Genomic DNA, 17,977 nt, shown 5'->3' on the forward strand with positions numbered 1-17,977 from the left:
TCATTGACAGCGACAACCATATGGAGAATCTTCAGAGCCTGTCGGTAACAGGTCATTTTGTGGTTTCACAGAAATGTTTCAAAACAAAATCACCTTTTCATGTTACTGATTTTGTGAAAGGAGTGTCAAAAAACTTTGTTTCAAGGAATGTGAAGTTGGAAATGTTTGTGATATTGGGAAAATGGGCTCTCGATTGGAATGGTGATGATTTTTGCCGAGAGAGAAACCCAGTTTGCTGGGATTGTTTTTGAGAAAAGTTCTGAGAAAATGAGACATAACTGTTTCAACTTTTCATATTCCACTCAAGAATTAAGTAAAAAAATAGAAGAAGAAAAAAAACCAAAATAATAAATACCAAAAACACCTGCAACTATTCTTTGATCATAATTGTGAAAAATGTTTTTTCCCTTTTAATGAAATATATGGTTAAAAATTTCTGTATAAAAAGTCATACTACAAACTGTACACAAAGACACATGGAGAATAAAATAACTGATTGTTCACAACTGTCTACAGCAGACAAAGAGTATCAAAACCATAAACACCAGTGTTTTGTACTTTTATCAAAATTGGAGCAAATATGATCTGAACAAAACAATGAGATTCCTATTTTCACCAAAGTGGAGATTAACCGTTTTGATTTACATCCTCCTCAAATACTGCTACAGATTCGGAAACAAGAGAAAAGTATCCTCCTTAGCATCTAAAACACAACATAAGTTGACAAGAAGATGCTGGAAAATCCACTGAGTCATCCAGTACTTCCACAAACATATAAATCAGATTACAAGATTACTGAGTAATGGATTCCGCTTTTCATATCGTATCTTTGGTTCAATTTTCCTGAATCTTTCATTATAATTCCCGCCGAGTCAGGACATCTTCACGACACACATAATACCTAGAGACATTGATTGTCATCATTCAAGAATTTCTTTTCCAAGCCTATCGATTTGTTTCTTCAAATCATCAATACAAAACTGGAAGATCTACCTCGTCAATGAGCACCTAAATCAATAGCCTTTGGTACGCCCTTGTTCAAAATGGAGGCTAATATACTCTCAACACTCTCACTGCATACTTGCATGGCTGTTGGGTTATAAAATACACAGCAGCAGACGATATAATGTCATGAAAATCCACTCAATATGCATCAGATATCATTAGCAATGTGTATCACAGGTAACAAGGAAACACAGCACAAACATCTTGTATTCAATACCATCAGAAATCAAATTATGCAGGCATCTAAGGGAGAAAACCCTCATCCAACAACATGCAAAAGTCAGTCAAGACACACAGCATGTGAAAACCACAGTGGCCAGATTCAGTTTCAAGACTACAAGATAAAATATAAACTTGCAATAGTGACTCACGATAATGGGAAAAGAAGCTAAAATTATGCCGAGTCGACAATGAAGATCGGACATGTGATTTGAGAGCCACTAGATGAGTGTACAGAAAAGATGTGTGTCCGTTTCAGTATTTACACACGTGACTGAATGTGGAGGTATGCTTGGATGAAATTGTGGAGGTGAGTGGGAATGGTTAGAGAGTCGGATCCTAACGAACCCCGAAGGATGATTACACATAATTGCCAGCCAGCAGGGGCCGTCCCTTAGGGAGCCGGGCTGCCACATTTACACATCATTAGAACATTTGTGCTATGTACATGGTTACCGAGAGTGCAAAGCTCCTGTACATGATTGAGTTTAACTACATCTATTTCTCGGCATCTACAGGTGAATTGTGGGTAACGGCATATATCGCCTTTACTGCCTGGCCCGTACAGACAGTCACAAGCAGGCTGGTTTTATTGACAATAAACAACAATAAAAACATGCCAAGTAGAAAATAATCATGGGAAAAAAAATATAAAAAACGAGGACTTGAGAAAAACACATATTTAACAAGGTGGCAAATTACATAAAGTTAGAAGGCTGCTTATAGCAGTCGCTAAAGCCGAGACAGGGTGAAAGGTCACAGGTGACACAACACCAGAGTGATGACTACGCTGACGACGACCACCACTATGCAGACGACGATGATGATGCAGCAGAGATGACGACGATGACCACACACACAGGATCTTATTATGTACAGGGGTGAGGGTCCTCCAATCTAGACAGCAGCGGGTGGACAGGAGGAGCAACACGACTGAGGTACACATGAGCAGACGTGAAGTGAGGCTATAGATTGGATAGCGAGACACACAGCTAGCCAATCACAGTGCAGTCTGCTCAGTATTGGGCGCGGTGGCGTGGGAATCCAAGGGACGAGATGATGCTGCCTCAGAGTCGTGGGTACACAGCATGGAGGAGGACATAGTGGTGGGTGGTTTTTTGGACATCATTCTAAAGTTTTGCAGTGAGTGGTAGCTATGGATTGATGACAAACTACGACTGTCGTAACGAGCATCTAAGCTCATGCGGAAAGCATTAACTACACGTATCTGAAAACAAACCAAAAGAAAACATTGAAAGTATTTTAACACATACACAAAACGGAAACAAGAGGTACAGCGGGGTTAGTGGACTACAAACTATAAAACAATAGAGTACCAAGTACTTAGGACAAGTAAGTACACTTGAATTGTGCAGGTCGAGTGAGGTGAAATCAAAGCTTGGTCATGTGACTGTCATGTGACTGGACCAAACCCCAGTGCTAGGAATGTTCCTGCAACACGTGTGAACGTACTAACATACGCAGAAAGAAACACACGCAACCAGGAGACGACGACATCCCACATCAATGCAACAATAATCTCCTGCCCATAGTAACCCTTTGGCATACGTGCTAGACGCACACATACACGGTTTAACAACAACTATAACTTGTTATCACAGTGAATCACTCTGTCACTGCTCAGTCGCCCTGGTGCTTGACAACAGACATCCATGTTAGCTCGTCATGGGCCGACCAGCACAGGTTGACGACGGCAATGACGACACAGTCCCATTTAACGATGTTGAGGCGGTGAGCCATAGGGGGTGGAGCCAGTGAAGGCAGCAGCCACGGCAGCCAATCAGATCGTAGTCTCGTGTCGGGCGCCCACAATGTCAGAGTGACTGAGAGTCTTGGGAGGCGAGGCTTTGTGTGCTGGGTTGGTCGAGGCCATTATGGGGGAGGGCTGTTTAGAGACTAGGGGTACATTCTCGTATGATAGGCTCTTGAGTTTAAAAGGCTGGTCACAGTGGGGGGAAGAATAATCGGGGATTGGGGGGAGTTGAGGTCGGGAGGAGGGGTACGTAAGAATTTATCATGATGTGAGTTAGCCTCTTCACTGATAGTACGAGGCCCCTGGTGACTACGGGAGCTACGAATGCTGTGTAAACTGTGAAAACTGTGAACGCTACGTTTCTCCTCCAGATCCTCAAGTGTACTCTTAAATGCTCTCACTACTCGCAGCTGTCAACAAAAAAGAATTAACATTTACTCAGGCTGCCAGAGAAACCAGCCAGCAACACAAATTGGCGATGGCGGCGAGAAGGCGGCAAGATTCCCAAGCTCCCACAGAACACAACTAAGGATGTATGTATGTATGTAGGTTTGTACCATGAGCCCATACACTCAACAAACACACACCCAACCTCAGAGAAAACTCAAAGAGAAAGGATGAAGAGAAAAATTATGATTTTACATATATTAAAGGACTCGGTGACAGTCAATCATTTCTGGCTAAGTTATATTCACACAAAAGTTCTGTGTTGTTTTTAAAATGTCTCAAAATTCATACTACTAGTATTTCTGACTTACTTCATGGTCAAATATTTCGAACTGCGTCCCTTAAGTAAATGTTTACTGTTGGATAGCCACCTTATGAGATAACATGAACTTAAGTCTTTCAAGTTAAAATTCATACATTTTGGGATTTTACTTTAGATAAACATGATCATACATGGACCATTTCATTATTATTATGGAGTCAAACACATATTACGCTTTAAGTTTTGATGTTACATTTCAAAAGAGCACTATGAATGAAACAAATCTCGAGAGCGAGATGATCTCATCGGTCTGCGGTCAACTGTTCAGATTTTGCAAATGGTATGTGATTTGGGGAGTTAATCTTGAAATCAAATGTGCTAGTATATTGCATACTGCCTGTTCAATATCTGGGGCTGCATAAGAAATGTCACGAACACACTGGGAAATATGAACATTGGCATAGAATTGTCTCCAGACTTCCAGGATTTAATGATTTAAAGTTTCTTGATCTGATTGACCTAAGATTTGATAATACCGATGCTACAAGTTTAAATAACCCCAAGATTCCTAATCTAATTCCTAACATGATGACCCTGGGCTTTACAATTTCAAATTAGTTTCAAGATGTTTACTATGGCCAAGACAATTTCTGATCTGATTAAGATGAACCATTTCTGCAACCTGTATGCAAATATTTTGAAATATTACCCTTAGGTAAGCCTAAAGTTAAATATACACTAAAATTAGCTGGTTTAATGCTAGTTCACTTTGCTACATGAAATAATTGAGAGTGACCGAGAAGAGTTGATGAAGGAAGAGCGAGTGGTCAGACTGACCTTGGTCCCTGAAACATGCAAGTCGTACTACAGCAGACCCTGGAGTCTGCACACCATATAAGATAAAAGATGAAATATCAATCACAAAAAAACATAGAAAAAACAACCAGTCCCTTCAATGAAACTTCATAAAACCGCTGCAAGAAAAACATTGTCATACATGAGTTATCTCCCCTTATTTTGAATGGCTGTGATTGGGTGAAGAGAATGGTGGCACCATATATACCACGTTTTCCTTCATCGAATAACAGGATTCAACAATGAAGGAGATGTCAAACAAAATTGTCATAATCCAATACGAGATGAAATTCATGATGTTAAAAGTTAGTAATCACATCAAATCACAAACTCCTGGAAAAGATGGAGAGCAACCACGACATCAACACAACCACGACCACGACGATGTCAACAACAACAACATGTGTTGATGATCAACACGTAGTAAACCACAGGCTAAACCACAGGCTAAAATACATCATGCCGTTAGAAACGTCCAGGGGTCAATATGACCTACTAGAATGAGATTGGCATTCCCACACAGTGGCAATAGAAGCGAGAACACTTAAGATTACAACTTGGACAGATTTTGTTCATCTTCAGTTGGGAATAAACTTAGTCAAATATCTGTATTCGTGAATATTTTCTCTTTGCTGAAAAAGAGGCTTTGATTACATGGCAACCCACCAAGTATAATAAATGATTCCTGACATCGGATGTGCCACTGTAAATAGTTGTAGGATTTCAATGTGTTCATTTTTCTATTCTGTTGGAAACAATGTCATGCAGTACTACATATTTACTAGGTGAATCTTTCGATTAATATTAGATCCTAACAAACTGAAATTTTGATTAGTTTCACAAATAACCAAAATGCTTCACAATTCCGTCAAACACTTCTCGCAGAACACGACATGTGAAGTCTCACATTGTCTGTTTTGTATCACGGTAACCCACGCTTAGAAGCAAACTCATGGTTGCAAAACAATCTGAGCAAAACAAACTGAAAATCGGCTCAAACTGATATCGACATTCTAGTGAAGTGAGAGAAAATTATACACATATATTCAAATTACCATCATGTAAAATGACCAGAAAGTTATGTAATACGATGATTATCAACCATCTCATCAGATGAGATATATGTTATATACAACTGCTGCAGTAACATGGTGAAGTAGCCCCCATGCACTTTAAACATTGGCTGCTTGAAACAAATATTGGACTACTCATAACTAGCAACATAAATAAAAAACCGACTGCGCTCCTAGACTACGAGAGACTAAAGAGAGAAAGACAGAGTGAAGAGACGGACATACCTGTTGCTGCAGTCGAGTCAGGCCGCGCACCCATAGGATCTGGCCGCGGCGTCCTACCGAATCCTCGGTGGCGTTGACGCCGTCAATGTCATCTTCTGCTTCATGTTCTTCCTCATGCTTAATGCATGGGCAGGATATCCTCGGTATTGAATGCGATGGAATACTTGTTATAACCTTCAAAGCAGAGTTCAGTATCAGAATGGTACAACAAGTGAATTTGATCGACACGTACATGAGTGTGTTAGTCAGTGAATGCTGTTTTTGGTATTGAAGCTGTAGGACAAGCTAGTGGGTGATGGTGTGAGCACCATTCTGGGCACCCAGTCAGGTCCAACACTAGATCACATCCAATAACATACAATGGGTGGGAGGAGATATGGAGGATATGTGAGCGAGTATGGTTTTTACGCCTCTTTTAGCAATATTCCATTTAACGTGAGGACGCAAAGTTCCACTGCTTAGAGACATTCACCTGTCTGTGATACCCAAAAGCATAAGTCCATGTTGACAAACCAAGAATCAAAATCAAGGCAAATCTGGGATTCCAACCCACAATAATGTTCCTGCACAAAAGCCCTACAGATCAAAACTATCAATATTGAAACTAACAGCTGATCTTATCTCTGCAGCTAAAACAGCGAGTTTAGTTTTACACTGCCTTTAGCAATATTTCAGCAGGAGACACCAGAAATGGGCTTCACACATTCTACCCATATGTGTCTTTGGCGTGACGAACAAATGCTTTAACCTCTAGGCTACCCCCTGCCCCACTAAAACAGTAAATACATGAATGTAATACAACTGTAAATGTTAGGTATTCTATCGCCATCAAAAGCCCTGAGATGTGTGACTATGACCAATCTGTAACACTCACTGTAACACTGAAAGTAAATGAGGTAGACAAAAGTGATACTTACTTGCCCCCATAAAAGTGCCCCGAAACCTAAGAAGATGCACCAAAACCACTGTTCTAATGACAGCCCTTTGGTGTGAAAGGCTATTCCACCAAGCTGCACAATGAAAACCTGAAACACAAGATACCCACAATTAACACCAATCAAAGTTTCTCTCAGCTTTTATGTTTAAGAAATTACGTTATTACAACAAATTATAGTTGATATGTTCTTTTGATCACTGTAAATTTTGAGACGAGTACATGAAATGAAGGAAAACAGTTGCTGTTTTTGCAGTCATGATGAAATCATTCCTTAGATAATACAACAGTCCATATTCTGATCTGTCACCTCCGACAATCCTGTAGTCTGTCATACAGACCCTGAAGCAAGTCTAGAAAGCCCACGTAAGTCTAGAAAATGTGGCAATCTAGATTTCCACAGAAAATGAAGAAAGTCTCAAGGCTCCTTTTCATTATATGTTATTTTTTTTACTATGAGCTTTTTTCTGTAAAATATGTTCATTTCAGAGACTAGTTTTTAGTCTAACAATTCTGTTGCTAATCATGTTACACAGGACACTAAATGGCTTGATGTAAGACACGCAACTTGACTCTCATTCTGTCAAGCAGCTAGGGACTGGCCGGACCTACATTTACATACCTAGCGAGCGAGCGAGTTTAGTTTTAAGCTACTTTTAGCAATATTCCAGCAATATCATGGCAGATGACACCAGAAATGGACTTCACACATTCTACCCATGTGGGGAATCAAACCCGAGTCTTTTGCGTGATGAGTGAACGCATTAACCACCACTGGAGATTCACTGGCCCGACTGGATTTTTACCAGCCACGGGCTAGAGGGCCAGTGGCTATTTCGCACACTGTGTCAGATCTTCAGTAGTAACGTTACCTGTGCTACCATAGTTCCTATCCAGATTCCTATAAAGACAGGGTTTCTTTGTAAGCCTTCAAATACATTTCTCTGCCCATGTATTTTGCGAGCATTCATCTCATTGAAGAGTGTCATCATGACAAACGTGTTGAAAATGATGGTGAAATGTTGCGTGGGAGGGGCGTGAACTTGCTGGTTATCACGACCATCATCGATGTCAAATAAGCCGGCCCCTGAAAGAGAGACGAGCATCAACATTAGTGTTTTCATTTGTTGTTGGTGTGGTTTGTTTGTTGTTTAACGCCGTAGTCAGCAATATTCCACCTATATGGCGGCGGTCTGTAAATAATCGAGTCTGGACTGGACAAACCAGTGATCAACATCATGAGCATCGATTTACACAACAGGGAAACGATGACATGTACCAACCAAATCATCGAGCCTGACCACCCGATCCCGTCAGTAGCCTCTTACGATAAGCATGGGTTGCTGAAGACCAATTCGAACCCGGACCTTCACAGGGTTAAAATCTGGGACCCATCTCACAAACAGATCTCATCAGACCCCCCAAAAAATTTGACAAGAGAGATTTGAACATACATACAGGCAATCTGATACCATATGGCGTTATTCCCCGTTCATCAACTTACCACCAAATAGAAGAGTAAAGATGACTGCAAGCTGATATACAGAGTGACCAACAATGTTTTTATACATGGTTTTGGAGATGAGAGCTTTTGTTCTGCCATATGGTTTACGATCTAGGAGTTCTTTGCTGGGAAGTTCGGTAGCGAGAGCGAGGGAAGCTAGTGTGTCCATGATGAGATTCACCCACAGCATCTGGATAGCACGGAGTGGACTGTTCTGTAAGAGAAAATATAGACTATTAGCACCAGTGATACGATGTTTATCACCTGGGATATATTCCACGTCTGTGAATGCTTCATGCACATGTCTGCACTTGTACAGCTATATTCAGGTGCATTCAAACAAATCCCTTTTTGATAAAATACTGTGAGTACGATTACAGATAACAAGGTCTCAGATTTAAATTGAATTAAATTAAACTACATAAAATTTAATGTCAACGCACCTTTTCTTTGAAAAGTATACTTGTAGTGAGCAATATCTGTTTTCCTTCAATAGTTTTGACATGGATTGTGAGATATTCCAAATTATGTACAAATACAATGAAACCCTATTGATCTGGGTTCTAATCCCAGGAACAGTGGTCCCGATTGGCAGACTTCTAGACATTAGTTGGGACCAAATATTCCAGGGATATGACGTATAGGTAATTGAGTCAGGACCAAACAATTCACTTACTGTCACTATGACCATTGGTCAACACAACTACAATACGATGACATGCATCACGTCAGCTGATCAACCCATTAGTCGCCTCTTACGACAAACACTAGTTACTGTTGTTTGTTTTTGTTATTAAAGGTAGCACTCAGCAATATTCCAGCAGTACGATGGCTGCCTGTAAACAATTGAGTTTGGACCAGACAATCCAGTGACTGATTGCATTGATGGGATACGATGTAGATCTGACCACTCAATCCCGTTAGTTGCATCTCATGGAAAGCAGGGGTTAGTGAATTCTAAACAAGATATTCATTGGGTAGCTCCTGGGCATCTATCAAGAGTTGAGAATGTGTATGTAACATGATACTTAGTTCTTACATTGATTGTGCAGGCGCCAAAGAAGGCGACCAGAACAGCAACCACATTAACAGTCAGCTGAAACTGCAAGAACTTGGCGATGCTATCATAGACATTACGGCCCCACATGACGGCCTTGACGATGCTGGTGAAGTTGTCGTCGGTCAGGATGATGTCGGAAGCCTCCTTAGCTACATCAGTTCCAGAGATACCCTGCAAATTAGACCAAACCATTCTCAGACGTAATACAGTATCAGGATATTCTTTTTTTTAATTATCACAATAACTCAGTGTGCCTAGTGGCTGCAAGAGTTGTATACTCCCCAGGGAGTTGAGATTGATAATACGATGTGCCGTTGAGCTTGACATCCAGTGATAGAGGGAAAAATATACCAGTGCCTTGAGCAAGCACTAGTTGCCTGGATATGTGCGCTATATAAATATCATATTATAATAATAATAAGAAGAAGAAGAAGAAGAAGAAGAAGAAGACATGTTTTGTCTCTCCAGATGTGATAAGCAAAACCAAGTGATCATAAGGAGATTACCATGGCAAATCCAACATCAGCTTTCTTGAGAGCAGGGCCGTCATTTGTTCCATCTCCTGTTACCGCGACAACCTCTCTGTTAGCGTTGACCTTACTGTCGATGATGCCCTTGACGAGAGTGTACTTATCCTGGGGTGAAGATCTGGCTAGAACACGGAGCTTGGGCCACACCTGGTCAAACAGGTCTTGTCTCACCTGCAAAAGGTAGGTCAGTTTCATGAAGCAAATTTCAGATGCTGGGAATGTTTATTCATGCATTCAGATGAGACAATCAAACCTGAGCAAACACCTTAACCACTAGGCTAACTCATTGTGCCTGAACCACGTTGGAAAGTGATTGCGTATAGTTTTACACCACTTTTAACAATATTCAAGTAACATCATGGTGGAAATGTAACCATGTGGGGAATAGAACCGGGGTTTTGGTGACGAGTGAACACCTTCACTATAAGGCTACACCACCGCCCCTAGTGGTCAGTGACTGACGAAGAGTCTGTTGTGTAGTAATGGACTCCTTCACGACCATCAGATTGCCCAACAACCCCTTTAATTCAGACAGAGCTACAATATCGCTTTACTGAATATGTTAATAACAGTTGTTTTTAATTGTAATGAACTGATTTTAAATCACATAAAACTGACTTATGCTCGCCAAAAAAACAACTTTATATCAAACAATTATCTCCCTTGTACAGTGTACCAAAAGACGTTTGAGGCCAGTGAAGCAAGTACATTTCAGTGGCATCATATGGCTTCTTTTAGCTGAAATTTTATCCCCCTTTTACTGAGGGCCAAAAGATATTGAGTGAGTGAGTGAGTTTAGTTTTACGCCACACTCAGCAATATCCCAGCTATATGGCGGCGGACTGTAAATAATCGAATCTGGACCAGACAATCCAGTGATCAACAGCATGAGCATCGATCTGCTGAATTGGGAACTGATGACATGTGTCAACCAAGTCAGCGAAACTGACCACCCGATCCCGTTAGTCGCCTCTTACGACAAGCATAGTCGCCTTTTATGGCAAGCACATGGGTTGCTGAAGACCTATTCTACCCTTGATCTTCACAGGTCCAAAAGATATTGAGACCACTGAAGCTCTTGGTATCACTTTTAGTACAATTCAGCGGTATCATATGGCTTTAAGATCTGAGCTGATCAGACTGAACACAATGCTACCACTTACTTATACTGTGTAATTCTCCAAACCACAAAGGGGCACGCACGCACAACACAACATTATTACCCCGCATAACCCAAGCATAGAAGGTTATAGTCATATGACTTATCTCACCGGGTACCCATTTTCTGCTGGGTGAACAGAGGCAATTTTGAACAAACTGACTTGCCTAAGGTGAGACTACATGTGTTTGGTTGTGGTGCAGGACTGAAGTCAGGAGACTTAATCTATTGTGGACTAGTGGCTAAAGTCACTGGCTGCTTGTACTGTACCTCTCCTGTAGCTGGGTCCTTGATGCGGTTGTTGAATTCCTTGCCCTCCATTACCAGGAAGTCTTCTCAAGGGGGAATGATGCAGGGGAATGATGCCACACTTGGGCGATAGATCGAGCAGTATGGACACAGGTTCACGCGTTGTCGCCGGTCACCATCCTCACAGTGATGCCTGCCTTCTGACAGCTTTTGATGGCAGCCGGAACCTACAATGCAACATCTAGAGTTGAGCAAGTGTGCAAGTATGGACACAGGTGACCTGGTTCCTTTGTGTGAAGCCCATACTGGACCTGGGATTAGACCTTGTGATTTCTCTAAACCCGATTATCAAATTGGATCAGATGTCAGGCCTTTAGGCAGTACTGTTACTTCTGGCTTGGTGGATTCTATTTCCTTAACCAACTCAGGCAAACTGATCTTCTCCAGGTAGCCAGCTACTACTACAAAGTTCCTGGACAAATCTCTGCATATGGTGCTGAGAAACCAAGAAACAATGAAGCTGAATCCTTGATTAAAACCAACATCACCATCCACTCACTCACAATGAAGATTTAGATCTTGTATTAAATCCCGAACAGGACGAAGCTAGGGTTCAAAAGGTTCATCGATCTCTTTGAGCCTTGCTTACTTATGCATGTAAAGAGCGCCACTGTATCGAGATTGTTCGTATGGATCATTAGGCTGCATTTTGTAGAAATGTGCTCCAAATGTAGAATGGCGCTGATTACAGCTTTCATTTCTAGACTGTTTATATGGAATGATGCCACACTTGGAAGCGATAGATCGAGCAGTGTTCACGTTGTCGCCGGTCACCATCCTCACAGTGATGCCTGCCTTCTGACAGCTTTTGATGGCAGCCGAACCTACAATGCAACATCTAGAGTTGAGCAAGTGTGCAGTATGGACACAGGTGACCTGGTTCCTTTGTGTGAAGCCCATACTGGACCCGGGATTAGACCTTGTGATTTCTCTAAACCGATTATCAAATTGGAGCAGATGTCAGAAAACTTCCCACATCATATTAACAAATTTCCCAATTCATGTTAGGCAGTACTGTTACTTTACGGCTTGGTGGATTCTATTTCCTTAACCAACTCAGGCAAACTGATCTTCTCCAGAGTAGCCAGCTACTACTACAAAGTTCCTGGACAAATCTCTGTATGTGGTGCTGAGAAACCAAGAAACAATGAAGCTGAATCCGTGATTAAAACCAACATCACCATCCACTAACTCACAATGACCACAGGGCCAGCTGTGACCTCCGAGCTTCATCCACATTCTAGTTAGGATGAGTCATACTTAATCTATATCCTTTTTTATAAATCAGGTTGGTAAATATGCACAGTTCTACCCCTCAGAACATTTTTCCGCATTACAATTTCACAAATCTTCCAAAATGGTTGTCTCCCCTTACCTCATCTCGGACTGGATCCTCGATACCCACGACACAGATGCAGGTGAGTCCTTGTACCACAGCTTCCTCGTTATCCCAGTCAACTTCACCCTCGATCTTCACCATGTTCTCACCGACATTATCTGGTACAGGAGGAACAACAACAATGAGTGAGTGAGTGAGAATAGTTTAACGCTGCTTTTAGCAAATATTCCAGCAACATCACGGCACAAACAGGCTTCACACATTGTACCCATGTGGGGAATCGAATCTTGGTCTTCGGCATGATGAGCCAACGCTTTAACCATAGGCTACCCTACCTCCCAACAACAACAACAGATGTCCATGAGAATCATAGTCCACTAAGAGGTATAATTTTACGTAAAACAATGTGCTTCACAGAACAATGAAAACCAATGTCCACCAGTGACTGAGTTAAGTTTTATGCCACTTTTAGCAATTAATGCAGGGACCACAAAAAATGTAGAATAACTAAAACATGAGAATAAAAGTCACCACTACGTGATGGTGGAATTTTTAGAAGCAAAGGGAAAGACATAACATTTGCAAAATTATTTTGAGGATTTTATTTTACTTCAGGACAAAAAACTTTTACACCCAATCAGAACACTTTCCATCAATGTAAAACTTATTGCCTGTTTCTAGGTCAACAGTTGTATGACGCAACATTTCTTTAACTGACTGACTGACTGAGTATGGTTTTACGCTGTTTTTAGCAATATTCCAGCAATATCATGGCGGGGGACACCAGAAATGGGCTTCACAAATTGTACCCATGTGGGGTATCGAACCCGGCCTTCGGCGTGACGAGCGAACCCTTTAACCACTAGGCTACCCCACCGCCCCACATTTCTTAAACACCTGTTGTCAGCGCTCTAAGCACCTACCTCTGACAAAGTCCTTATAGGCGACACAGATAGTACGCAGGCCATTACTGGCCATGGGTTCAATGACTTGATGGACCATCTCCTCCGCTTCACGGGCAGTGAAGGCTTTCGCCTGACCATCACTGTCCAAGATGAAGTCACATCTGGAGAGACAAAACATGTCTTATTATGACACCATTGATGCAATCAAAGTTCAAGTGCAACCTATAGAACCATGGATATAGATGGAATTATTTTCACAGATTTTCAAATCAGAATTACTAAATATTCTGTCCATACAGAATTAATGTTGGGAAACTTCCATAAATGATCTATCCACCTGTTAATATCATGTAGTTTTCAGGAAAGTAACATTAACTAAAAGCAAGAACTATATCATCTGAACATGTGAGTTTGGTTTGCATCACATTTGGTATTCTTCCAGCTTTTTAAAGAGTGGCACCAAGAACTGAGTTTGCAGTAGGGAATAACACCTGAGTATTAGGTTTGGTTTGGTTGTTTAACTCCTTACTCAGCAATATTCCAGCTTCATGGCGACAGTCCGTAAATAATCGAGTCTGGGCCAGACAATCCTGTGATATGAATATGACATGTGTATACCACGTTTGCGAGCCTGACCAACCGTTAGTTGCTTCTTTTGACATGCATGGGTTGCTGAAAACCAATTCTAACCTGGATGTTCATGGGTCTGAGTATTAGGCGTCATAAGCTAATGATTTAACCAGAGGACCATTCCACCATACAAGAATAACTGTAATAATATTTCCATCAGCCGTGGAATCCCAGCATGAAGTAACTGATGGACTCACTTTTTGAGCACAATTTCTGAAGCTCCTTTTGAGAAGAGTCTGAAGCCATTCTCCAGTTTGATGACAGTGCTCATGGACTTGCGGACAGAGTTGAAGGTGTACACTTTGACCAAGGCGTCCTCGGGGACGTCCTCTCTCACTGATTCATACGACTGACCCAAGTCCCTGACAAACCCCAGCAAAGCACACTCTGTCTTGTTTCCAACCTGTTTCGGTAAACCACCTTCATCTGCCGGCTGAAATAAACAGTCACAGAACATGGTCATTATATGTATCCTACTACAGTTTGCGAGTCTTGTGACTGGGCAACATTTCTCTTTTCTTTTAGGAAGAGTGGGTGAGTTTAGTTTCACGCCACCTTCAGCAATATTCCAGCTATATGGTGGCGGTCTAAATAATCGAGTCTGGGCTAGACAATCCAGTGAGAAACAGCATCAGCATCAATCTACACATTTGGGATATGATGACATGTGTCAACCAAGTCCACGAATCTGACAACCTGATCCCGTTAGTCGCCTCTTACGACAAGCCTGGGTTACTGAAGATCAAGTTCAAGATGATTGACACTCAGCAGACTCAGAATTGTTTCGACTCCTTCATGCTGAGCACCAGTCGGGGCAACAAAAAGTACCATGTTTTCAAGTCTTAAATATGGAGGGCTGCCTGAAAAGTTAAGATTGGTCAGGGCCTCCTTTGACAAAGCACTAAGGTGATCATAAGTCACTAAGGTAACGGACCGCCTCCGTGGTGTAGTGGTTAGAGCGTCCGCCTGGAGAGCGGAAGGTCGCGGGGTTCGATCCCCGACTGCGTCATACCAAAAGACGTTAAAATATGGTACTTGTTGGTCCCTGCCTGGCAATCGGCATTAATGGGTACAACAAGGACTGGTCGGCTCGGAGTCAGTATAATGTGTCTGAGTGGGGTATTCATGCTTCACTGTGGCATGGTACCTCAGTGGGCTAGCACTAGCACTATAAAACCACCGTAAGTCTGGGCTAGTACAAGCAGCCGCACATACACACGCATGCACGTCGTCATATGAGCGAAATATTCTCAAGCACGATGTAAAACCCACTTTCACCTCACCTCACCTCACCAAGGTAACCTTAATGTAATGTTAAAGAATGGGAGTTAAGGTTAACCTTAGTAAAGGTTGGTTTGTGAAAGGTGCCCCAGATCTGCATGTAGAGTGCTACTGTATCTGAATTAAATATCTCGATGAGACTTGCAGCTATTACAATGCAGGGAGTACGATTTCATGTCTTTTTAAACAGTATTCCAGCACCATCGCACCAGGAGAAACCATGGATTCCACTTATTGTGCCCATGTGAAGAATCAAACCCATTCCTTCTATGTGATAAGCAAGCACTTGTACCACAAGGCTACTCCAATGCCCAGCAACTCACCAGCAACTTGGATGTGTAACCACTGTTGATGGAAATAGAACGCACAGTGAGCTCCACAAGAGATTGAGTAAGACTTGAACTCGGCGTTTCCTTGTAATGTTTTCCTGAAGAGAAACATCAACTTTAAGTAAGATTATTTTACATTTGATCAAGTTCACTTCAGCTCTTCATATCCTGGAAACTTTAAAAAGAAACCCGGTCCCCGACAGTCAAAATGTAAAAAAAAATCGATTTTGGGCAAACTTGAAATTTTTTAAGTGCATAAAATTCAATATCAATCATCATTATCATTCAAACATGGTCACTGCTGAAGCATACGCACCACCCAGGAAGCTCTGAACGACTGTCATTCTGTTTGTTGTGAGTGTGCCTGTCTTGTCTGAGCAGATGGCTGTCGCGTTACCCATCGTCTCGCATGCATCCAAGTGACGCACCAAGTTGTTGTCGTGCATCATTTTCTGTAATAATGAGCGAATAAGTAAGTTTTTTTGCCACTTTTCCCAATATTCCAACAATATCACGGAAGGGAACACCAGAGATGGGCTTCACACAATGTACCCATGTGGGGAACCGAACCCGGGTTTTCAGCGTGACGAGGGTACGGTTTAACCATAAGGCTATCACTGCCCCCTTGTCAAGAGATTAGTTTACATAACATGCATCAGTAAAGTAAACTTGACCGACTTAAGAAAATAATGGCTACTGAGGGAACTTTTTTTCTTTAATGCCGCACTCAGCAATATTCCAGCTATATGATGTTGGTAAGTAAATAATCCAGTGATCAACACCATGAGATTGATCTACGCAACTGGGATAGCGATGACATGTGTCAACCAAGTCAGTGAGCCTGATCACCCCAAGCCAGTTAGTCGCCTCTTACGACAAACATGGGTTACTGAAGATCAATTCTAACCAGGATCTTCACGGGTGGAAACGTGGAGGGAAAGCCTCAAGTGACGAGGTGTGAGACATTACCTTAACAGAGTAAGCAAGAGCAAGCGTAACAGCAAGTGGAAGCCCCTCTGGCACAGCAACTACCAGCACAGTGACACCGATGATGAAGTGGTTGACAAACAGCTCAAGATAACGTCCTGTCCGTGTCGATGTCCATTCCCTCTTTTCGATGAGAAACTCTTGGATACAAAACTTGAGGATCAGGATGAGGACCGTCAGAACGGCAATGAATGTACCTGAAACATACATAGTCAGTCAGAACGGACAGAGCAATTCTACAACCTATGTCTACATATACATCAAACAATCAACAATTAGTTGAAGCTTAACACGTGAATTAATTCTGCAGGAACGGGCTAACATCCTTAAATAAGACAGGGAGGAATATGGCCGACTAGATATTACCTCCACAGCTTCAGATTGAGTTAGGTTTGACTACATCTGATTTGTTTGCTGTTTAAACATCACACACAGCAATATTCCAGCTATATGATGGCACCCTGAATATACCCGAGTTTGGACCTGACAATTCAGTGATTACTGCTGTGAGAATAGACCTTCGATGACATGCGACAGACTGTCAAAAGAGTGAGTGAGTGAGTGAGTGAGTGGGTATGCTTTTATGCCGCTTTTAGCAATATTCCAACAATATGTACCCATGTGGGAATTGAACTCGGGCCTTCCACCATGGACGAGCGAATGCTTTAACCACTAGGCTACCCCAAAGCTCCCTGACAGAGCAGAACACCAAACACAAGTTCAAACCTGCATATCCTATTTGAATGGCGAGACGAGTGAGTTTGCTCTGTAACACAGATTTTTCTTTGCGAGAAACTTTCTTCTTCTCCTCTTTGATGACCTCCTCTGGAACCTTCTCGTCCACTGGTGGCAGAGGAGCTTTGTTCGGGACATGTTTGTTGACAGTGGTATTGTGAGAGTTTCCTGTAGGTGCGTTGGTAGTGTTCATCTGAATATCTGAAAACCAACAGCCATTTTTGAAATCAGAACCAACAAACCTGGAGGAAAATGACCCTATTTCTTTCATAAAACTTCACAAAATAGCCCTGCAAATATTCCTCAAGACAGAAGAATGACATAAAGAAAGAAAGCTAAATTAAATTTGTACACAATATTCATACACTCACAAAAAAAAATTCATATTGACGTTTGTCATGCGTTTTACAAAATT

The 17,977-nt window shown here is 41.8% G+C and overlaps 1 protein-coding gene across 1 annotated transcript in view; it reads right to left on the bottom strand.

Annotated features, from left to right (window-relative positions):
- Positions 1–406: 406 nt before the first annotated feature.
- Positions 407–17,977, bottom strand: part of LOC124260524 (plasma membrane calcium-transporting ATPase 2-like) — a 107,373-nt gene continuing 89,802 nt past the window's right edge. The window contains 16 exon segments of the mRNA XM_046694857.1: positions 407–2,452; positions 5,861–6,034; positions 6,778–6,885; positions 7,667–7,881; positions 8,299–8,512; positions 9,338–9,529; positions 9,865–10,054; positions 11,313–11,400; positions 12,082–12,179; positions 12,730–12,853; positions 13,619–13,761; positions 14,428–14,663; positions 15,835–15,938; positions 16,157–16,292; positions 16,810–17,024; positions 17,554–17,763. Coding sequence (XP_046550813.1) covers positions 2,225–2,452; positions 5,861–6,034; positions 6,778–6,885; positions 7,667–7,881; positions 8,299–8,512; positions 9,338–9,529; positions 9,865–10,054; positions 11,313–11,400; positions 12,082–12,179; positions 12,730–12,853; positions 13,619–13,761; positions 14,428–14,663; positions 15,835–15,938; positions 16,157–16,292; positions 16,810–17,024; positions 17,554–17,763 — 2,675 coding nt within the window. The 3' untranslated portion in view covers positions 407–2,224.

Source organism: Haliotis rubra, unplaced genomic scaffold (genome assembly GCF_003918875.1).
Source record: "Haliotis rubra isolate DU_JTF1 unplaced genomic scaffold, ASM391887v1 Scf768, whole genome shotgun sequence".
NCBI lineage: Eukaryota > Metazoa > Mollusca > Gastropoda > Lepetellida > Haliotidae > Haliotis > Haliotis rubra.